Genomic DNA, 22,600 nt, shown 5'->3' on the forward strand with positions numbered 1-22,600 from the left:
AGGCAACTCTCAGCTGCAGCCAGAGATCTTGTTGATGCCTTTGGAATTTGAAGAGAAGCTCCAGGAGGAGTTATGTGTCAGACCACGGGGCTGCTTTGCTATTCCAGGGCAGAGTGTAAATGGGCTGTGGGAGTGGGACATTTTGCTCCCATTTTTTTGGGGGGGAAATCTCCATTCCCTTTTCCAAGTCATCATTGCTCTGAGTTACCCTTCCCTGTACCTGCTTCCCCTTCATCCCAGGAGGGGTTCTGCCTCCTTAATCCTCAAAAACAAGGGAAAAACAGTATTCACAAGTAAAGTAATTACAACCTAGCCCACGGAATCAGCTCCTGCTGGGAAAGAGATAGAGACCAGCCCATGCAAGTCCCTCGGCACGGCAAGCATCCTCCTTAGCACCCCAAAAATGCACGCAGGGGGACCAGCTGGCTCTGAGTGAGGCTGTAAGGGAAGAAATTCAGCAAAGGCTCCCAGTGCCCGAGGAGGAGCGGTCCGAAGTGATCCCCACCCCCGGGCAGCTCCCTGCAGCCTCTCACCTCCTGGGGGTGCTCGCCGTTCTCGGCAGCGCTGCGCGCTATCGCAATGAAATTTCCTGTGTGTGCAAGTCCGGCTGTCGCTGCGGGGCTGCTCAGAGCGTGCGGTGGCTCCGCAGAAGCCACCTCTCCCCGGTCACCCCGGCGCCATGGGGACAGCGTCGCCCCGAACCGGGCTGCTCCTGGCTGCGCTCTGCCTGCTCGCTTCCCACGGTAAGCTCCGGCTCGCTTTCCTCTCCTCCCTGCCCGGACAAACTCTCCTCATCGGGGCACCGTGCTCGCCTGCCCGGGGCTGTGCCTCGGCATAAGGAATTTGGGGTGTTCGGAGCATTGTTTGCTCTCCTCCCCTGTGATTTTGGGGTGGGGGGGATCGAGCCAGTGTTTCACACGGTGCTGGTGGTGCTGAGGCAAAGCGACCATAGGGGAGCGGCTGTTCTAAAACTCTGAGACTGTTTTCTTCTCTCTTCCTCTGCTTTGATCTAACATGCGTGGAAGGCAAGCAGCCGCCCCGTGTCCCCGCCAGCCTGCCGCTGGAGACCCCGGGCTGGAAAAGCTGCTCCGGTCCCGCACGGCACTTTTCCCTGGCACTGTGGGGGTCCCCGGCTGTGCCACGGTGAGAAGACCCTTCCATCAGCCCTGGGGGAGCGGAGAGAGGGGCTGGGATGCCCTAAGGATGCTGCGCTCTGCTGGGATGTGCCGGGTGGGCAAGCAGCCGTGGCCAGGGCCACCGCGAGTGTCTGCCGAGCTCCCCTTTCCCGGAGTGAGCGCTTCCAGTGCTGGGAGCTCGCTGGCTGCTTGTCGGGGGACGCTTTGGGAGGGGGCAGCTTCTCGCCTGACTCCGCACCAGCCCTGGCAGGCAGCGTTTCCGTTCGGGGCTCCGGGGCCGGGCAGCGAAACAGGGGCGGCGGCATTAAAACCGCAGCTCGTCTCTGGACGAGGAGTCAGAGAAGGAAGCTGGGAAGGACCGTGATCCCTCCCTGCCCCGCGCAGGCGGAGGATGAGCATCGGCCTTGGCTTCACCCTCTCTCCCGGGACAAAGTCACTGCCTCTGTGATTTCTGCCAGCACATCTCCAGCAAGAAAAGATGCCCAAAGATTTCCCACTGCAATGGGGCTGGAGCTCTCCTCTCCTCTGGTACAGCAAGGCTGGTGTAGCTTGAACCACTTTTTGCTTCACAACCGAGTCTTGGCATCAGGGAGCAATTCTCAACATCTCCACAGGGATTTGAATTATTTCAATTATGCATCTGGGGTGCTGGGGCTGAACTTCAGGCCTTCTGCAATGCAACAAGCTTGGATGCTGATGTTCAGTGTGAGCCTGGTGCCAGAGGAACCGAGCTTTGCGCAACCCCAGGCCTGCCAAAACTTTCTGAACCCCTGGGATTCTGAACACAGGGATTGATGGAGAAATGGCCCTTGGACACATCCAGCTTGGGGATGCTGGCAGCAAAGTGGCTCCTCTTCACCTAAAGGATGGCAGCTGAGCTGGGCTTTTCAAAATCACATCCCAAGTGCTATCCCTGAACCAGGGCTGTGCTGGAAGAGGAGCAAGGCAGGATCCTCCAGTGGGAGCAGTGGCTCCAGGCTGCTCCCTCCACTGCCTGGATGATGGGTACCCCCACCGCTGGGAAGCCATTTGGCTCCTGGGGTGCAGGAGATGAGGGCTGTTAACATGTCTCGAGCATCTTCATTAAGTTTTTTCTCTCCTCTTTCTTTCCTGCTGGAAGCCCTTCTGCAGAGGTATGGATGCCTCTGCACATCTCACCTGGCTGATAACTGAAGCATAATGACAGCACGGTGACGAAGGGGCTTGGGGCACTTTGATGTGACAAGCTCTTTGTGTTACAAGAGCTCAGAGAAGAGGAGAAAAGCTGGGCTCCTTGCTCCACCTCTCTCTCCAGCAGCCCCTTCTCTGCAGCAGGTGAGCCTCTCCAAAGGCTTCATCCCCTGCTCCCTGCACATTTCCTCAGCGTGGAAAGAGGTGGCCTGATGCGGAAATCACTTCTGTCAGGCACAGGAGTGCAGATCAAACACCTGCTTTCCAGAGCTGGGGACCAAACTTCTGAAGCCTGAAGCAGCCAGGAGAAGCTTTTGGTCACTGACCCAGAATTTGGTGTGAAATCCTGATTTATTTAAGCTGCTGGTCAGTGAAGTAGCACAGGTTTCTGCACTTTTTTGCATTTCTGTTTTGTCTGAAAGCAGAGTTCCCAGGTGTCGAGACAGTGATGACAGCACTGGGATGTACTAACCCTGCACTGGGCTCTGTGCTGCCCGGATGCAACACCACTGGCTAGAGGTGAGCTTACTGAGGTGCCAAGGAGGAAAAGGGGCACTTTTGGCACCTGCTTGAGACCTCCTCTGTCTGTACCAGATGGAGACAAGACAACAGCTCTCAGCTCAGCCCTCAACTCGTCCAGCCAGCTGGAGGTACGCAGAGATGGGCATCTGGCTGTATTTTGGCGTTTGCCAGCAGCTATGACTTCAAAGGGAATGGTTCAGTTGGGGTGTGGAGGGAGCCAAGCCTGGGCTCTGGGCATGGAAGAAGCCCAGGAGATTAAGATCCATGGGCTTTAGTTTAAAGACACCACCAGAAGATGTTTCCTCTGGGCTCCATCTGGCATCCAGCATGTGTTTGAAGCCTCAGTACATCTTGGGGAGGGAACACCAACTGCCCTGGCACTGCCCTGGGGTGTACCGTGCCTTGCCAGCTGCTTTCTCCTCCACTCGATGGATATGAGAGCCTTCTCCTGCTCTGGAGAAGGAAAGGAAGCCTGTAATGCCGAAGGTTGCACACATGGTAACCTCTGCCCCTCCCCAAAAGCGTGGGCTGTGCTGACTTTCCATCCAGACGGTTCCCATCAAGCTGCGGAGGTGGAGGCTGGATGGTTTAGCAAGGCAGAGCTTTGCAAGCTGTGTGGGGATGAGTGGGACGGCCTTGCTTTATTAGAGGGGAGTGTGTGGAAAACAAAAGACTCCTGCAGATACTTTTGGAAGGTGTTGGAAGTGTGGCTTCCTCCAATAGAGCCCTGGCTTCCCTTCCTCTGGCTCCCAGGAGACTCCCAATGTGAATGGGGCACTTCCCCTTGCAGCAGGTATCGAGAAACACATCTGAGGTGCCTTTTGTGCTCCGTGCTTTGGCAAGGAGGTGGGGGACCTGCTGTGCTGCCTGCCAGAACCCATCCAGCCTGGCACCAGCAGCATGCAAGGATGAGACTGAATGAGGCAGCATTGAGCTCAGGCCACTCAAACCTCTGTCCCAGAGCAGCTCTGGGGATGAGCTGCTGCACGTGCTGCCGGGAGCAGGAAGCAATCAGCCACAGTGGGCAGGCAAAGGTCACACCGTCCCTGGCTCTGGGGACTCCTTGACACTGTGGGCTCCAGAGCAGGGAGTGCAGTGGGGCAGATCTCCTTCCCAAAGCCTCCCTTTCCCTGCAGAGCACCCTCAGGCAGGGACTCAGGGGCTTCATGGCTGCTCTTGCACCACCACGTAGCAGTCAGAGATAACCACGAGGGGTGGAAGGCATGTTTTTGGTTTCACTCTCTCCAGCAGAGGCCCGTGCTGGTGAGGTGACGCAGTGACTCCAGGAGGAGGACGCTCTCCCAGTGGCCCAGTGGTGGCCTGGCTGGGTGCTTGTGGGCAGGCACATCACCCCCTGCCTGTGATCGACACCCTCTCGATATAGCAAGTGAAAAACCTCAAAACGAAACAGTGGCGAGGCTAATGGCACAACAGGATGTTACGAAAATAAAAAAAATCTTGTCCTCATACCATCTTCTCTGCTGCAAACCAGCCCCAGGAACCTCTTTTCCACTGTCATTTAAAGTAAATAAACCCAGAATCTGTTTTTTCTCCAGCTATTGAAGTGACATTTGTACTTCTGTAAACATGAAGCAGTGGCAGGGCCAGAGCACCAAAACCTCTGTCTTTGCTGTTTTCCCTCCCCTCATGCTCAGCTCCCCTTGCCCACCACCCCTCCACCCATGTGCTGGGAAAAGACCAGCAATGCCGTGGGGTGCCCCTTCCTCCCGCTTCTGCCAGGCCTCCCGCCCACATTCCAGAATTTCTTTCTGAAAATTGTTTTCATTTTCGAGCAGCTCCTCACAGTCAGCATCAGCCAGTTCCCCGTTCTCCTCCCTGGGGGCTGAAAAACAAGGAGGGTGGGACCTGCTCCCTGCCTCATCTGGGGTTGTGGGGGCGCACTGGCTCCTCCTAGAACTTTTCTGTTTGTTTTTTCTCCTTTTATTTTTTTTTGCAGCTGGCTCAGCAGTGCTTGTGTTTCCTCCTTCATGAGCCATAACCCTGCTGCCTTGCTTCTTCTCTCAGCCTCTGCATGCTTTGCCGCCCTGCCCCACAGCTCTGCCGGCCCCAGACAAGCTTCTGCCTCCCTGCAGTTGGTGCTTACCTGTATTTAAAGCATGTTTCTCCTCCAGAGTTGATTTCTAGGGTGAAGCTGTGCCTGAGCCCTGCTCAGATGTGCTACAGAATCCTGGGATGATCTGGGTTGGAAGGGACCTTGAAGACCATCCCATTCCAACACTCTGCCATGGGCAGGGACACCTTCTGCTAGACCAGGTTGTTCAGAGCACTGTTCAAGCTGGCTTTGAATATTTCCAGGGATGGGGCAGGCACAGCTTTTCCGTGCAACCTCTGCCAGCGCCTCACCACCCTCCGCCAGCACCGGTGGAGGGTTTGCAGTGCGTGTTTGGGGAGTTTTGCTAAGTTTTGCTCAGGCTCTGACTCGGTGCCTTGTCCCCGGCAGGAGGGGCAGCAGCTTTCCTGATCACCACCCCCTACTCGCTGTGCGTGTGCCCTGAGGGCCAGAACGTCACCCTGACCTGCCGGATCAGTGGCCCCCTGGCCGAGCGCCACGACCTGCTCTACAAAACCTGGTACTTCAGCAGCACCGGCGACCAGAGCTGCTCCGACAAGAGGCACATTCGCAACATCACCGAGAAGGAGCTGCACCACGACCTGGGCAGGCACCACGAGCTGCCGGGCAACGCCTCCCAAAAATCCCGCCTCGGGTGGCCAAGCGGCCACCACGGCGTGGAGTTTGTCCCTGACCACCACGGCGCCTTCCACATCGTGGTGATGAACCTGACGCTGCAGGACAGTGGGAATTACTGTTGCTATGCTGTGGAGGTCAGGCGGGAGCACGGCAAGCCCCACACCATGCAGGTGGCTCACGGCTTCGTGGAGCTGCAGATCCAGCGAGGTGAGGGTGAGGGGAGCTCCTACCAGCCCTGCATCCATGCCAGCTCCAGGGAAGGGGGGGTGAGGGATGCAGCACTGGGGCTGGGGAAGCAGCATGTGCTGATGCTGGAAGTGCAGGGTGTGTTTCAGGAGTCAAAGAGCAGCAGATGTTGAAGTTTTGAATTAGGGCTAGAGACCAATGAAACATTAAAAAAAAAAAAAGAAGAAAAAACTTCATAACTCGAGAAGATGGAATGCAATAAAATCCATGGTACATAGTTTCACTGATCTTTTTCAACCTCTTTCTGGCAGAGAGGAAAACAAGCCTCAGCTCAAAAGGAGCTGGCTGGGGGTGCAAGCCTCAGTGAGGGCTCACAGATAACCTTGGGACAGCAGCCCAGCGGGAGAGGCATGAGGGAGGGAAAAGCATCTCCTGGCCTTGATTTGCAGCATTAGATAGTTTTTCTTTTAGACTGAAAAAAAAGAAGCTGCACGGCCAGGGATGGACCCTGCTGCCACGGGGAAAAGGGGTCTTGCAGTAGGAATCTCAGTGTACACTTCCCAGGATTAAACTCCTGTTTTAGGGGTGCTCAGGAATGATGTTCTCAATACCAGGGAGAAAAGGCAAGCACAGCTAGCAGGTTGGGAGTTCTGTGGGACCCGAGTGAATCCCCTGAAGTATAACATGCTTTTCTGTTCTCTTCTGCAGGCAAGGGAGGGCTTCAAAACTGCACATTTCATACTGCCACCAGCAAAGGTAAAAACCCTCTTTCCAACTTGCTGCTCACCATCCTGGCCCACGTGTTCCCTAGGGATCACTGCAAACACAGCAGTGTCCAGATGCAGCCTCACAGACGGGTGTTGGGAGGCTGGTTCCCAATGCTGCTCCAACAGGATGTGTCTGACAGGCACATCCTCAGGCTAAGGAGAGCCTTCTTAGCCCATCATCTGGACATGACTGTCCTAAAGCCCATGGAGATCATTCACCCTGCTGTTCTAAAGCACCTGAGCCCCCTCCTAAAACACAATCAGGGATTTAGCGGCTGCTGCCATGAGCAGATGGGAAGGGACAGAAAGGTAAAAAGTTGCATGAATCTCTTACTACACCCCGAGCCTGGGCCACCTCTGCCTCGAGCAGGGGAAACCCAAATCTTGCTTGAGTGCTCAGACAATGTGGGGCTCCCCCAGAGCTGTGTCTAGACATGGAGATGCCCATACTTCACTGTGCAGATGGTTTCTTGCTGCGTCTCTCTGTCTACCCCTCTTTGCTGGCTGCTAAATGGGCAGATTTGGCTAAAATTTTTTTGCAGCATGCCCAGACAAGATAAACAGCTCCTGCTCTGCATAAGTTGTGCTCTCTGTCCCTAACCCTCAGTCTCAAGTGCTGGGACACCCTGCCCTGTCAGGAAAAAAGAGAAAAAATGTCCCCTCCTAAAACACAGACACATGGGGAAAGGAGCTGCTTCCTCAGATGGATGTGCAGGAGAGAAGCTGAACCTGCCCTTGATTTAGGCAGCACCAAACTTCACCATGAGCCATCCCACTGGGATCTCGATGGCCATAGATGTGCCTGCAGGCTGCCAGCCTTCCTGGGAGCCTCTGTGGGTGACATTCTCCAGGGGCACATTCATTAGCAGAGGCCGTGGGTAATGAGCCCTTTGATGCCTGGGCACTTTGAGGCTGGCAGTGGGTTGGAGTCAGAGCTCCAAAATTGCTGGGAGCCTTCATCAGGGCTTCTCTCCTCATATCTAGAAGACCAAAGACCTTGTGATGTCCTGCAGCAATGAAGGACTTTGGTCAAGGTTCTAAAAGGATGCCCCAGAGGTTATCTCCACAGCTGGCAAAGCATCCCAGTGCAAATCCCGTGTGTGTGGGAGCCACACTGCATCAGCTCTGGGGCCCACATGGAATTGCCCTGTGCTGGAGTTGATGATCTTAAAGGTCTTTTCCATCCTAGACAAACCTGTGATTCTGGCTTGGGGAAGCCAAGGAAAGGGAAGGTGAATGGGAGGCTTCATTTCTGCCCTCTTGTGTTGCAGATATCACGGCTGCCGCACTGGCCACAGGCGCCTGCATTGTGGGCATCCTCTGCCTGCCCCTCATCCTGCTCCTCATTTACAAGCAGAGACAAGCTGTCACCAGCAGACGTATGTACTGGGACACCTATCTCATCTCCTGGGCTGCACCAGCCTGGCAAGGCTGGCATGGGATGTGCTCCACTGGGATCAGCTGCTTTGGCAGCTCCAAGCTCCACGGGTGTGGGGTAGGGTGGCCCAAAGACAGGTCCCTGCCAGGTGCCTCCTGCAGAGCTGTCCTGGGAGGTTCCAGGCATGCCTGCAGGGTGCTGGTGAGGAGTATGGGATAGGAGGGGACACCAGCAGTGTGCTGGTGGCACTGGAACTGAGAAGATGCTCCCTGCTGAGCCCTTTCCTCCACATCCACTCTGAGAGCCATCTCATTTACTTATCCCCCCCTCCACTGCACACCTCAAACAGAAGCTTTGCCTTTTAAGTGATCGAAAATGCATCATTCACACTTTTTCTTTCCCTCCTCTTTAAAAAGACCCCTGACACATCTATGGCCATAGGACTGCAGCAAGCCAGGTCTCCCCCACTCCTCTGTCCCAGCCCTGGAATACCAGGCTGTGCTGAGGCACAGCCGGCTGCCAGCTCCAGCCCGTGCTTGGCTCCCAGAGATTTCAGTAATTAAGCGGAAAGGGGCACCACCTTAACTGGCAGAGCCATTTCATCAGCCCTTGGGCAAGCAGGGGCCCTGCGGTTTCCCTCTCCCAGCCCGGTGGGTGGCTGTGTGGCTCCGAGGAAACCTTTGGAGAAGTGGTTTTTGCAGCAGCAGCAGGCACAATGCCAGCCACGAGAATGGGAACTGTGCTGTCGGCAGCCGTCTCCTTCATGCACCCATTTAGCAGTGGCTGGAGTGCAGCTCCCACCTGCAGCTGCAAACATCACATGGATACTATTTCACACCAGAGCAAAGGCAAAATCCAGGGGGTTTGCTTCTCAGCTATCTTGCACCAGGTTATTTTCACACAGCACTTTCCTTTGGCACAGTTTGGGCCAAAACTTGAGTGTCTCAGCTTGTGGTGATGCCCATGCAGGAATCCAGCAGAGCCCAGTAACACAGGCTGTGGGATTTATGGGGTGTTTGGCAGAGCCCCAGGAGGGTGCCACAGGTGGGTGGTGGGTGCATCTGGGCACGAGTGGGGTCAGGCTGCAGCCTGGGCACTGCAGCTGCACCTCATTTCACCCCATGCCTGCAGAAGTGTCTCTTCCCCTTCTTCGGTGCCTGTGGTCTCAGTCTGGGAGGAAGCTGGGTTTGGAAGTAAACAAGGTGGGAGAGGGCAGGGATGCAGAGAAGGAGGTTTGGGAGCAAAGCAGAGGGCTAAAGAAGCAGGTGAGGGAGGGAGAGATGCAGAGGGAGAGGAGGAACTGGAGGTGGATAAGACACCAGAGCACAGCACTGGCAGTGGGTCTGGGCCCGATGCTGGGGCTGCCAGCACTCATCCCAAATGTTTTGCCTTTGGCAGGTGCCCACGAGCTTGTCAGGATGGATAGGTAAGGAAACCCACGTGCCCCCAGCCCCTCACAGCACCTCTCTGCCTGCATCCCAGACCCTGCAAGGCTCTTATCCTCTCCTCCCTCCCCTTGAAGCCAGCACATATCCTCAGCCCAGCAGAGTGAAAGCGGTGTTGGTGTCAGCCACGCCCTGAGTCCTTTCCCTTTCTGGGAAATCACTGTTTCTCTTCCCTCTTTCCAAGTGGGAAGTGCCTCTTTCCTTTTGCCTGTGCCAAGGGCATGCATCTCCTCACACCCCCGGGGAGCCTGAAACCACTTTGGCTAAACTTCCCCCCCTGCACTGGGCTCCCTGTTTGCTCTCAGCTGAGGTGCCACTACCTGAACCTGCTCCCTGCCCTGCTTGGCTCTTCCCAATGCTCAGCCAAACCCTGGGGATAAAAAAAGGCTCCTGAAATAAAAATGCAAATGCCTCTCCTGTCCCACAGCAACGCCCAGGGCATTGAAAACCCCGTGTTCGAGGCGGTGCCGTCGGCGAGCTCAGAGCCACGGCCCCGGCCACAGCTCTCCTACGTGGCCAGCAGGCTGCCCTCCGAGTCCGGCCGGCATCTGCTCTCGGAGCCCAACACCCCCCTGTCCCCCCCCGGGCCTGGGGACTGCTTCTTCCCGACCCTGGGTGAGTGACTGGCAGTGCTGAGCCCCTGTGGAGACTGCGGGAGGGGTGGGAAGGAAAGGGGAAGGTGGGGGGTTAAATATCAGCGGCAACCTTTGTGTTGTGTGGGACATCGAGTCCCACGGCTTAGAAGATGGGAACGACCTAAAGCCTCTGTTTTCCATGCAAAAGCAGAGTTTGGCCACTTCCTGAAGTGATATCCCTTCAGCCTCAAGCTGGACTAATAACCCTGGTCTGCCCTTTTCCAGATCCTGTTCCCGACTCACCAAATTCCTTGAAAGCCTAAAGACCCCAGAGGAAACCACATCCTGCAGACCATGCCATGCTCATCCATCCAGCCGATACCCCCGGGAGGGTGGCAGGGCCAGGGGCAGCAAAGCCTTAAGAAATGAAGTTGTGCAGGATCTCTGCCCTTGTCTCCCATCCTGCCTCTGCCCTGGGACTGGAAGTGAACCTCTCTTGCTCGGATTTCGATTTTTAACTACCTGTTTCCATGGAGAAGTGCATGGCTCTGTACTGCTCACATTTTACAGACTAGCTGAAAATTGAGGATGTGGGGATGGAAGGATGTCCTGCACCTGCAGACTTCCCTGAGGATTAACTTATTGCCGGGGTTTAAGCTCTGCAACATCAACATGTTTCTGGATCCTTGACTGAACATCCTCTCTGGGAGTGGATGGTAAAGTACTTTATTCAGCATGGAACAAAACAGGATCACCAGCCAACCTTGTACTACCTTTTTTCTTTGCAAAACAGGAAGGGGAGAGGCTCCCTGCTGCCACTCTTTCCCCACCAGCCTTTTGAGATGACCATGGACTTGTGATGCTGCTGCCTTTTCAGCAGGACACATGTTGGGAGGAGCCTTATTTCTGCTGCAATTTTATCCTTGGCTTGGGATCAGGGCGATTTATCTTTCTGTTTGTTTCATTATCAGTGCTGATTAAAAGGAAAAAAGGATGTTATGGTTTTAATTTGGTCTTTTTTTTTTTGGTTTTTTTTAATGCCTGTCAATTAGGAAGTTCCTCTTCCTAATTGGAAGGAACTTGGAAGGTGTTGGAGGATGTTCCTGTGAGGTGGCTGAGAGCTCCTGTGGAGAGGTAGAGGCACGGGGGGCACAGTGGGAAATGCTACGAATGGCTTCCCCTGACCCTCCTGGGGCCAGCATGGCCAGAGCAGCCAGCACTGGGGCCACTGTGAGAGGACACTGTGATGCCCTGGGAGACATGGGTGCTCTTGCAGCATGTGAACACTGCACCTGGCATTGCTTATCCAAAAGAAACTACGGCTCCAGAGTGACTCAGCCCCAGCGATGATATCAAACCTTGTGGTAGACACTGTTACTCACAGTATGTTTGTTGGTTTTTTTTTTCCCTCTTGTTTCTCTTTTTGTTGTAAAGTGGGTAAAGAAATCACCATGAGACAAACATAAACATTACTCATAGCAAAACAGTGTCAGATCTGAGCAATGGCCATACCTGGCAGTGTGCCCAGGCAGAGCATCCCCAGCAGCACCCGAATTTCCACACTACACGGCTGGAGAAAACTACATTTGCCACTGGAATGGGTTGGGGACACCCTGGGCTGCTGCAGGATTTGAATAATTGGGTGCTGGCTTCAGCAGGAGCAACTTCAAGGTGGCTCAGGGATGAAGCATGTACCATGGATGTCACTTCCTGAGCACAGGATTCATGGTTTATTGCCACCCACGGCTCAGCCCCGTCCTGCCTGTGCTGGGGAATCTCTCCTGGTGCCTCCAGCACTTCCTTCTCCCTGTCCCAGCAGATCCAGCTGGAAAGGCACGTTGGGGGTTTGCCTGCCTGCGGGTCTTAACGGCTTCAAAACCCTCTCCAAGTCCCTCTGTTCCCTAACGAATGCACTGTTTGATGACAGAATGAAGCTTTGTTGGAAACAGGTTTTGCTCTGTGTGGCAGGAAGCCCATTTCTCAGGATGCTCAGTGCTGCAGGCAGAGCTAGGATGAGCAGCCACACTCTCTGCTGGAGGCACTGGTGTGGCGTGTTGGGGCACTGAGTGCCATCAGTTTTCCCACCAGAAGGAAAACTAAAGACTTCTAGAAGAGAGAAGGAATGGCTTCCCAGGTTTCCACATATTGTGGAGCAGGAGTCCTGGCACAGGGGTGCTGGCACCCCACCTTGGCCCCTCCTACCATGGAGAAGACAACCCAGCTGCAAGATCAACATCTGGGCCATGAGGATCCACCCAACCTCGCTGGAGCCAGCAGTGCCTGGGGCTGTGGGTGCCAGGAGGATCCCTGCCCAGTCCATGGGGATGCTGCAGCTTTGGGCAGACCTCCTTCCTTCTGCTGCAGGAAGCACCCTGACCACTCTGGAGCAGGGCCAGCCCTTTGGGAGAGGCAGCAGCTGCCTTGCACCAGGGTCGGACAGCGCCCAGGGGACTACTGCAATTCCCACACACCTTCCAGTTGCAGCTCACCAGCTTGTGAGGGTTTTCTTTCCTGCAATGCCCTTTGGGGAAAATGTTCTCCTGTTATCATCAGCATTTTATCCATTTGTCCCTGCATTTCCAGCTTCCAAGAGAATCCTCTTGGCCAGTCTTCCATGCTCCCTTGCTGTCCTGGGTATCCCAGATCACCACCTCCAAGTGAGGACTTCCAGGTCCTCTCTCAGCTCCCACACTGAGAAGGCCAAATCTCGAAGCCCATGGATGGATGTACAAATGACAAACAATCATCCCCTTTTGTGCATTGTTGCATCAGCCTGGACCTACTTGTGAAAGCAGAGTTTCTGGCAGGCAGCAAGCCCCTGACAGACAGCATTTCCCCACCCAGGCGTGAGGCCAGCAGGCACCCAGCGACACGCCGGCCAGCCTTTCCCAAGACCTGAGTGTCCTCAAGCTCTGAAAAGGGCTAAAACTCTTCTCTCTGCTCAGGAATTGGGTCACTGGGCACTTTGTGTTGCTGGGATTTGGATTGTCGCTGCTGGCATAACGTGTGCTCGTGACATGGTGGGCACACAGCAGAGCCTCTGGGGACAGGCAGGGCTGCTGGGACACCGCCTTGGCAGCGGGAAGCGATAAGCTGTGCCACTTGTCCTCACTGGCGCCGGGAAGGGAAGAGGGCATTGCCATGGCAATGGGATTTGCCAGCTCAGCACACTGCATTCCTCAGCACACCAGGATCAGCGATGCTCCCACAGTGATGGGGACAAGGAGGAGCTGGTGGCATCACAGGCTACAGTCACATGAAGCTGCCTTCTTTCATTTTGGGGGAAGAGACTTACCTAGGTTTAAGCCTCAGTGACAATACAACCAATGGAAAAGATGGTGATGCAGGAGCTGGAGTGTCAACTAACCATGAGGGAGGAGCTGAAAGTGCAAAGCCTGAAGTGAGAATCACAGCCACAGTTTGCACTGCTGGCTGTGACCTGTTTCATCAAAATGTAGAGCAGGGCTTTGCAGGCAGAGCTCTGTTGGCAGAGCAGAGAGATAGTGAGAGATAAGAGGTGGAGGTGGGGGACAGGAAGGATGGCAGAGTGTCATGCAGGGTGTCAGCCCATCTCACCATTTGTGCATGTGGGTGCTCACTCACCTCTCTACAGAGATGTGGGGTTAGAAGGGACTCAGAACTGGAAAATGCCCCACATGTTATTTGCTCTTTTGACTCTCCCATGCCAGAGTCGTCCTCAGAGGCACAAATAATGATCCAAGCAAGACAGTCACCTCCCCAGACCACAGGGTGATGGGTGGGGTCTCCTATCAACCCCCTTTCAGTGTCAAGCCATTCCCCCTTGTCCTGTCATTCCAGACCCTCGTCAAAATCACCAGTGCTCTTCTCATTCACCAGGACCACGGCAGACACACGTGGGTCCATGGTGAATGGAACTGTGGTCGAGGTGCTGCTTCAACCCCTCCCAGTGCTGAGATGATTGGGCAACATCTGGAGCCCTTCCAGATCCAGCACCCAGAGAGCCTGAGCAGGACAGCAGCAGCCAGCACACTTCCCCACAAGGATGCTCTTATTTTTGGCATTTGGAAATGGGAGATAAGGCCTGCTGAACGACTGCAAGAGAGGGTCCTGCAGCACCAGGCACATTCCAAAGGAGCCTCTGAATCAATCGTGTGCACAGCAGGTTTGGACCCTAAATCACCAAAACATCACACCCTTTGCCTTTTCTCCTGTTTCACACTCGACTCAATGCGAAGCTCACTCCCCCGACGCCGCCCAGCCCCATCCTGCCCCTGAAAGGCCCATTTTGGCAACTCACCGACAGGGAGGGGTTGCCCTCGTCCTCCACAGTGACCACGAGGCTGTAGAAGCTCTGGCGCTCGCGGTCGGGCGGAGAGGGCCGGGTGGCGATCTCACCAGTGACACGGTCCATGCGGAAGGTCAGGTCCTCATTCCCTCCAGTGATGTAGTAGGAGAGGACACTGTTGAGGCCGATGTCCCTGTCGGTGGCACGCACCTGGGCCACCGCCGTGCCACCGCCGACGTTCTGCAGGGCGAGCAGCAGAGACACGTGATGTAAATCCCTCATCACGTATAAAATACCTAATTAGTAACGTAATACTAGTAACAGAGAGGACACTGAGGTGCTTGAGGCTCCAAACTTGCTGCCCCAACACCTAGCAGCTCAGCAGAAAGCTGCACATTAGGTCTTATCTAGTCTGGCACAGCCTGGAAGAGCATAAAACCCAGAGTGTGTGCAGAGGTGAAGGCTGTGTAATGGACCTGGAGCTCAGCTAATTATTTTTGGATAGTCCCATTATGGGGGAAATCAAAACAGAAATTCTGTTCTTCAACCTGCTCTGAACATGTATTAAATAGATAAGAAAACCCTAACAGAGCAATATCCTTAATGCTAAGCTATAAATCATGAGCAGCAGTTCCTCACAGCTAAGTGGCACTGGCTATTACTCATATTTCATTTTTCATCACCAAATTGAGAATTCCCCCCTGCCTCAGTCCAGGAATTAAACTGTCAGGAAATAAGTTGTCTTTTCTCATGCCTGATTGTGTTTTATTGCTTAATTATCTAGCCCTTGCTAAGCTGCTTCCTGAAAGCCATTCCTATTCTGCACAGCGCCGTCTCTTGTGTCACTTCGGTGGCATTTCCATGGGTGTGTAGCCACTTCTCCTTCCGGCTGGTCCCTGCAGCCTCACAGGCTTAAGTTGCTTGTAGAGCTTTTTTCTAGACCAAAAATGGCAGTACATTACCAGAGAGGGCTTTCAACGGGTCACCAAACCTTAAACCATCCAAGGTGAGGATGGACAAGGGGCAGCAATCCTTAAATGACCCAATGTGAGGTTTGCAAGGGGACACCAACCACCAAGTGACTGCAGATGAGGTTTGCAAGGGGTCACGAATGCTTAAATGACCCAAGGTGATGTCTGCAAGAGACACTCTGTTGTCCCCACTTGCCTTGTGGTCAGACTTCACCCTGGGAGGATGGAAGGAGAGGAGCTGGGTGCTCACCTCACTCACGCTCACGTTGTAGCCGAAGCGGCTGTCGATGACAGGGGGGTTGTCATTGACATCCAGGATGTTCACTCGCAGAGTGTGCTCCTTCCTCCGTGGAGGAACGCCGCCATCCGATGCTTGGATCTGCAGTTGGGGGTGGATTTTCAAGAAAAACAATGCTGTTTTGAAGCTCACAGCTCCAAGAAAATAGCCTTGGTGCTCAAGCAGAAGCCCAAGGGGTGAGGGGGTGGTTTGGTGCTGACCCGTAAGGTGTAGTGATCCAGCAGCTCCCTGTCCAGCGGCCGCGCCACAAACACCTCGCCATAGGTGCTGTTGGTGGTACGGATCTCAAAAGCCCGGCCAGTATTCCCTGATGTCAGCGAGAAAGTCACCTGGAAACATCACAGGGAAAGAAAAACAGGGCAGGCAGAGTGATGCTAAGGAGGAAGGAGAGGAAGGAGATCCTACAAAAATAAATCCAGCATCCCCTCAAGATGTCTCAGCTTTTGCAAAGGCTCAGTGTAGTGGGATCCACAGGCGTGCTGGCTTATTGCAGCCACACCATAGCAAACACCTCAGGCCAGCCCTGGTCACATCCACAGCTCCTATGCTGCCAGCAATTTTTGCTATTAAGGGCGACGGGACCTCATTAATGCCCATCTGCAAGGTAATGAAAATAACAAATGTCAGAGAGCTTCCTGCTCAGCCTGCCAAGAACTTTGCTGCCGTCCCCCATGGTGGGAGAGACCACAGCTGGTTTTCAGATTGCCAAGCTCCTTTTGACACTTGTCCCACAGAGCTCTTTGCCCCAGACAGCCCAAGGACGATGTTTTTCCTCTCCTACTGCATGCCTTGACTGGGTAGTCAAAGTACTCACTTCACAAACTCTCCCAAAACCCCTGGCATTAATGACCAGAGTTTGCTCTCACAGGGAAGCAGAGGGGAAGGGGCTGGGAGGATGCTGTTAGAGGTATTTCTGTGTCAGTAAAACACTACCACAGCAAGCTCCAAGACTGCTGTGCCAGCCTTATAGAAGCTGGTAGGGACCCACAATGATCATCGAGTCCAACTCCTGGCCCTGCACAGGAAAACCCCAGGAATCACACCATGTGCCAGAGAGCACTGTCCAAACGCCTCCCTCCCTACCTGCCCGTTCCTGCCTGCATCTGGATCATGGGCCAGGACCAGGGCCACCCTCTTGCCCACAGCGATGTCCTCTGGCACACTGACGGATGAGTCAGAGGTGATGTCGAACTGGGGGCTGTTGTCGTTCTCATCCAGGACTGTGATGGTCACCTGTGGGCACAGCACGGGGCTCAGGGCATGGACAGGAGCCACACCCCTGCCCACCCGGCATCGACAGCCACCCTTGCACAGCACCCACACACTGCACCCCTCCGAGGTGCCAGCAGCATGTCATCCATCCCTCGGGGGAATGATGCAGCTGTTTGAGCCCTGGAGCTGAAGTTACATCCCTGCCCGCAGAGGAGGAGGAGGAGGAGAAGGAGGGATGCTTGGAGGCTGCAGAAACAGCGCAAGGCTGTTGCAGCACTCAAGCAGTGTATTTTTTTGTGAAATATCCTCTGGTTTTTCTCCTCCAAATAGCTGGGCACAGAGCAGCTCAGGCTGCTGCAGGGTGATGCTTTCCTGCTAAACTTTTCACAAGCAGCAATTTCATTCACGCTCACAGCAGCAGGGTTGGGCAGGATTTACTTTAAAGCTCAATAGGCACAAAGAAGGCAGAGCTGAGAGTGTTTAACAAGGCAAGCTAGGTGTGGAGAAGACCTGAGCTCCCGTCTGGAAAAAGGCACATGAGCACAAGATACTCGGAGGGGACCTGGCTACCTTGGCCACAGTTAGGCAGAGGAAATGCTCTCATTGAGTTTGTAATCAAAGTGCTGCAGGGCAACACAGAAATGAGAGAGGAAGAGCCTTTCTGTTCCCGGGAATTTATTTATGGGTGCCCTAAGCTCCCAGGTGCGGCCAGGCTGAATGTGACAACATCCAGGGAGGAAGCTGGGGAGTGAGCTGTGTGCCTTGGGGTGATTCAGTTATTGTTGCTGCTGAATTGAAAACAGAGAGCCAGGAGTAGGGAGAGCTCATTCAGCTGCTGCGGCAGATCCGGCAGCTGCTGTCCCAAGTGCCGGATCAGGGAGCTGGGATTCAGCAGGGTGGCTCACGGGGCTGCTCCATGTCCTGGGGGGTGTCAGGGAGGCTGGTGCTGGTGGGACTGGGCTGGAGACATCCACCCTGGTCCCTCCACATGGCTCAGTGTGGACCTTGGGGTGGGTTCTGGTCCCCAAAGTGATGCCAGCACGATGGACACGCTTACCTTCTGTGGGATGAAAGCAGAGGGAGAAACAGAGAACACAAACAATGAGGAGTTAGTGTGGGATGAGGAAGTGTGGGTTAACCCTGCATCCTACCATAGTAGTATCAGGGGTCATGGGTACCCCTCTGCAGTGATTTGGAGGCTCCTCTGTTGGGGCATCCCTTTGTATTTTCCTAGATAAGGTTGGCAGATTTGCCCCTCACCCTGGGAGAAGTTCAGATGAGAGCACAGAGGTGTGTGGAGAGCACAGCCCTCAGCACCCATGGGCTGGCCCTGAACCCGGCAGAGAAATGCAAATCACGCCCTGCCCAGCTGCCTGTGAAACTGCCAAATATAACCCTCTTAAACACAAACTACTGTGAAGTATTTCGAGGCCCCTAAATTTACCTCTCTAGAAACTGTTTTAGCAGTTTTTCCCCCAACTCAGGGTTTCCAAACCCTGGAAGGTGGAGCAGAGAGCTCAGATAGGACATGCTGTCCCATGCCAGAGGGAGAGGGAGGTGATCTGTGGCTGACAGCAGACGGTGGGGAAGCTGGGAGAAGCTACTCACCACTGTAGAGTCAATCTTTGGTCCTCCATCATCAGCCACTACTGTCAAGGTGTAGAAATCCCCTTTTTCTCGATCCACCTGGCCTTTGACCGTGATCACACCCTGGCAAGGATGAGCAACAACTCTGTTGGCCACCAAAACCAAAGTTCATAGTGCCCAACCAAGCCAGGAGGGACCACGCTGTGGCTACTTACAGTGATCCCATTGATTTTGAAGAGGGAGAGCGCTTGGGGGTTGGTGTTGGGGTCAAACTTGTAGGTGATCTGGTTGAGGTTGTCAATGGAGCGAGCCTGGACGCGGAGCACCTCAGAGCCCAGTGGGATGTTCTCCATGATCACGGCCTCGTAGCTGCTGTTGGAGAACTGCACAGCCTCGTCCAGCTCGTTCAGCAGGCTGACATACACGCTGCAGAAGCCCTGGTTGTGGGGTGGCGCTTGGTCCGTGGCAGAGACGTTCATCAGGTAGCTGGTTTTGGTCTCGTAGTCCAGGTAGTCTATGGTGGTGATGAGGCCTGTGCTCTCGTCGATCTCAAACTTCCCTTCTGCACCCGACACGATTTTGTAGTTCACCAGACCCCCGTTCCCTGGGGAGGGAGCAGGAGCCATGGTGCTGGCTGGACCAAACATCCCAAAGAGACAGGGACCGCTGAGGCCAATCCCCAGCAGAGCCCATCCCGTTGGATTTCTGCCCAGCCAAGCTGGGATCCATGCAATGGCTGATTTCACCACTCTCCCCATACTGGGGGTTCCTCACCCCCACCTTCCTACCTGTGTCTCGGTCGGTGGCTCGGACCACGGCCACTGATGTCCCTATCCCTGCCGTCTCCCGCAGCCCCAGGCGGTTGTACTGGCGCTGGGTGAACACTGGCACCTCGTCATTGACGTCTTCCACGTACACAATCACCTGGGAACCCCCAGAGAGACCACTTGTGAGCAGGGTGAGTTGGGAAACACACCCTTCATGGTGCTCATGGAGAAACATTTCAGGGTGTCCAAGGCCTCGCTGGACAGGACTTGGAGCAACCTGGGGTAGTGGAAGTCCCTGACAATGGCAGGGGGGTTGGAACTAGGGGAGCTTTAAGGTCCCTTCTAACCCAACCCATTCCAGGATTCTGTGACAATCTCTTCTTCCAACACCACGTGATGGAGAGTGAACACAAACGGTTTAACATCCCAGATTTAAACGAGCCCTGTGGTTGGAGTGAGTCAGTCTTTCCCTGGCGGGAGGGAGGCACACTGGGTACATTAATTCCTCCATCCTCTGGGATCTCCTGCTCAAAACCTTGGAGACCTCACAACATAGAAACGCTGGGGACTTGGTGGGAAATTTGACTCCAAGTTCAGTGGGTCAAGCTGCTGTTTCCCCAGGGAACACATTTCCTTCTCCTGGCTTTCTGCTTGCTGCTGGTGCTGGGGGCACTTCACACTCAGCCAGAGCCCACCCTACTACTGGATCTAAAAACAGACACAGCTGGAGGACTGGGTTCATGGGAACCGTGGGAAGCTGGTGTCGCGCAGCTAAAGATTGTCAACACTGGGTCCTGGATTATTTAAATAGTGCCTGGCTAGGACACACAGTTTTCAACAGGCTGAGGCTCAGCTTTTCTTCCCAGCAGTGGAGCCTCACTCTCACCGAGAGAGCAGGACTCCCTCTGAATGACTGCTGCACCACTTAGCAGCCCAATGACACCAAAATGTCACAGGAAAAAAGAAAATTTAACCAAACCCCCTAACAACAAGCTCTTCTCTACCCATGAGCAGCCCCCAGAGACTTTCCATCAGCATTTCCATGCCAGATCTTTCTAATTTCCTGCACAACTGCAAGTGCTGGAAAGAACCAAGCATCCCAAATATTTTGCATGATCTGCTCTGCTGTGCAGCCCTCGGTGGCTGTGAGGTCCTTACCCGAACAGAGCTCCTCATGGGTCCTGTCTCTGTGTTGTAGGCCTCCACCTCCAGCACGTGGGAGGAGTTCTGCTCCCTGTCCAGGTGCCGCACACCTCGCATCACCAGCCCCGTGCTGGGATTGATGCGGAAGTGGTTGTGCTCATTTCCTGGCAGGGGGGAAAAAGTGAGAGAGATGTTGCCCACTGCCTCCACATCCATCCTGGTGAATCACTGAGCCCTCCCTGGGAGGTTCTTTTGGAAGGAGATAATAGAGCAAAACTTCAGCCCCATCACCTCTGGCTGCATCAGATTCAGCTACATCAGGGTTTGGCTGTGGGTCAGGCCAGGAGGAGTTACAGAATCTCATACAATAAGAAAAATGTGCATGTGTTGGAGTGAGTCCAGAGGGGGCCACAAAGATGCTTTGAGAGCTGGAGCAACTCTGCTCTGGAGCCAGGCTGGGAGAGCTGGGAGTGTTCAGCCTGGGGAAGAGAATGCGTTGGGGAGACCTCAGAGTCCCTTCCTAAAGGGACCCTTCCTCAAAGACAGCTGGAAAGAGACAGGGGACAAGGGATGGAGTGACAGGACAAGGGGGAATGGCTTCAAACTGAAAGAGGGCAGGATTAGATGGAATACAGGAAAGAAATTCTTCCCTGTGAGGATGGCACAGGTTGCTCAGAGAAGCTGTGGCTGCCCCATCCCTGGGCAAGCTGGTCCAAGGCCAGGTTGGAGGGGCTTGGAAAAAACCTGGTCTAGTGGATGGTGTTCCTGCTCATGGCAGAGGGGTTGGAATGAGGTGAGCTTTAAGGTCCCTTCCAAACCAAAACATTCTGTGGTTTTAGGATTCTATCTAGTTGTCCATCCACAACACATCATCCCCCTGTCAATGAACCCTAAAGCTGAAGTTTTGCTTAGGGCTGGGAGAAATGTTTCTGTGGGCTGCAAAGTGCAGAAGGATGGCAAACACAGCATCCCAAGGCTGGGCAGAAATTGGGACAAACTCCCTGATACATGAAGAGGCATCTGGACTTACCCTTGACAATCCTGTACCACACTCTCCCATTAATGCCTTCATCCGCATCTGTGGCTTTCACCTTCATGAGAAAAGCAGAGCAGTGGAGGTGAAGGGCAGAGAATTCCAGACTGGGACTAGTCCTCCCACCCTGCCAAAACTGGACAACCTGCTCCCCCACCTGAGCTGGGGAGCTTACCAAATACAAAGCAAAATAAGTTATCCTCCCCTCCTCACCGGACAGCAGGGACAGCGGGCTCAGGAGCCCCTGGGTAGGAGCTGAGCCTGAGGACCACACCACAAATCCCACAGGTCTGTGTGCTGGAGGAGATGCCTGCATCAATTCTGCCCTGCATGCCAGTGCTTGTCCCAGTGGCGATGCCACCAGGGATTGAGCCTTGCTGGGATGATCCCAGCTGGGCAGGGGGAGTGTCTGCTCCTGTGTCTGGTGGGCATGCAGCCCACGGCATCCTGGCGAGTCACCCGAGCAGCAGCACATGGAAAAATTACCAAAGGAAACACGAATGCAACCAGCCTCCAGCATGCAGTCAGCACTGGGCTGAGCCCTCGTGAGCCCCGAGCAGGGGTGGGAGCACCTCTTGGCTGTGATGCATGGAGTCAGCCATCCGCCCCGGGAAAACCAAGGCACGGGTCCCCTCTGGTGTCACTGAACAAGACTGCAGTGCTTTCCCTAAAGCTCCAGCCAGCAGTCAGCAGCTGGGGAGTGGGACCTGGTGGTGACCAGCAGGCCAGAGCTTCCAGTCCAGCTGGCACCAAGCCCCTGCATCTCCTCTCCATAAAACCCACTTTCCTCCAAGCACCCAAAGCTTGACTGCAGCGTGACTGCTCGCGAATCACCAGGGTGAGGATGCAGGGAATGCCAGAGAATTTATTCTCTGCCTGCTTCCCTCTGCAGGGCATCTTCTGCCTCATCTTCTTCCTACAATATTACCCAGCGGTTTCCTTTTCCCAGGCAGGTTTGCACCCAGACATGTGCTGGAAAGGGGAGGGGTTGCTGCAAAGGATGCACACGCAGTGGGAACAGTGAGGGCTTTCACCCTCAGCCCCACACAATGCTCACAGGTCTCAGAGATGCTCCTCTGAAATGTGGTTTTGAGACACCTTGAACTGCTCTTGCTCCTGTCCAACAAATCACCTCAGAGAAAACTTGGAAAACACTGACCTCTATCTGGATTTCTCCTCTCTGCGCCACACATGCTGTTTTCCTCTGTCCCAGACCAGTTCATATCTTGCTTGAGGCTTATTCCATGTTCAGCCATGGACCCAGGCACCTTCCTTTCCCAGTGGGGAGTTCTCCCTCCCAACCTGCTCTTTCACCTGCTGGGCTCCCTGAGGCAGAGCTGGGCTGTCTCCTCTGCTGTGGGATGGATGGGTCCCACAACAGCAGGCAAGCGATGCCCAGGCAGACCAGCTGCCTTGGCATGGCACAGGGAAAA

At 54.5% G+C, this 22,600-nt stretch overlaps 2 protein-coding genes across 6 annotated transcripts in view; one reads left to right on the plus strand and one right to left on the minus strand.

The window, feature by feature from the left end:
* The window catches only part of CDH23 (cadherin related 23), a 177,326-nt gene that overhangs the window by 18,823 nt on the left and 135,903 nt on the right, over positions 1–22,600 (minus strand). For all 5 annotated transcript variants that reach the window (XM_085064346.1, XM_085064345.1, XM_085064344.1 and 2 more), the window contains exons 28-36: positions 21,165–21,225; positions 20,150–20,298; positions 19,013–19,148; positions 18,440–18,828; positions 18,238–18,347; positions 16,509–16,653; positions 15,626–15,754; positions 15,378–15,506; positions 14,169–14,396 (exon numbers count right to left, since the gene is read on the minus strand). In XM_085064346.1, the coding sequence (XP_084920472.1) occupies positions 14,169–14,396; positions 15,378–15,506; positions 15,626–15,754; positions 16,509–16,653; positions 18,238–18,347; positions 18,440–18,828; positions 19,013–19,148; positions 20,150–20,298; positions 21,165–21,225 (1,476 nt within the window). The remainder of the gene's footprint in view (positions 1–14,168; positions 14,397–15,377; positions 15,507–15,625; positions 15,755–16,508; positions 16,654–18,237; positions 18,348–18,439; positions 18,829–19,012; positions 19,149–20,149; positions 20,299–21,164; positions 21,226–22,600) is intronic.
* VSIR (V-set immunoregulatory receptor) lies at positions 558–10,897 on the plus strand. Its single transcript, XM_085064358.1, has 7 exons — positions 558–743; positions 5,290–5,745; positions 6,433–6,480; positions 7,763–7,870; positions 9,268–9,295; positions 9,742–9,929; positions 10,175–10,897. The coding sequence occupies exons 1-7, from the start codon at positions 680–682 to the stop codon at positions 10,210–10,212; spliced, it is 930 nt and encodes a 309-aa protein (XP_084920484.1). The 5' UTR covers positions 558–679; the 3' UTR covers positions 10,213–10,897.

This window comes from Lichenostomus cassidix, chromosome 6 (genome assembly GCF_008360975.1).
Source record: "Lichenostomus cassidix isolate B80296 chromosome 6, HeHo_3.0, whole genome shotgun sequence".
Lineage (NCBI taxonomy): Eukaryota > Metazoa > Chordata > Aves > Passeriformes > Meliphagidae > Lichenostomus > Lichenostomus cassidix.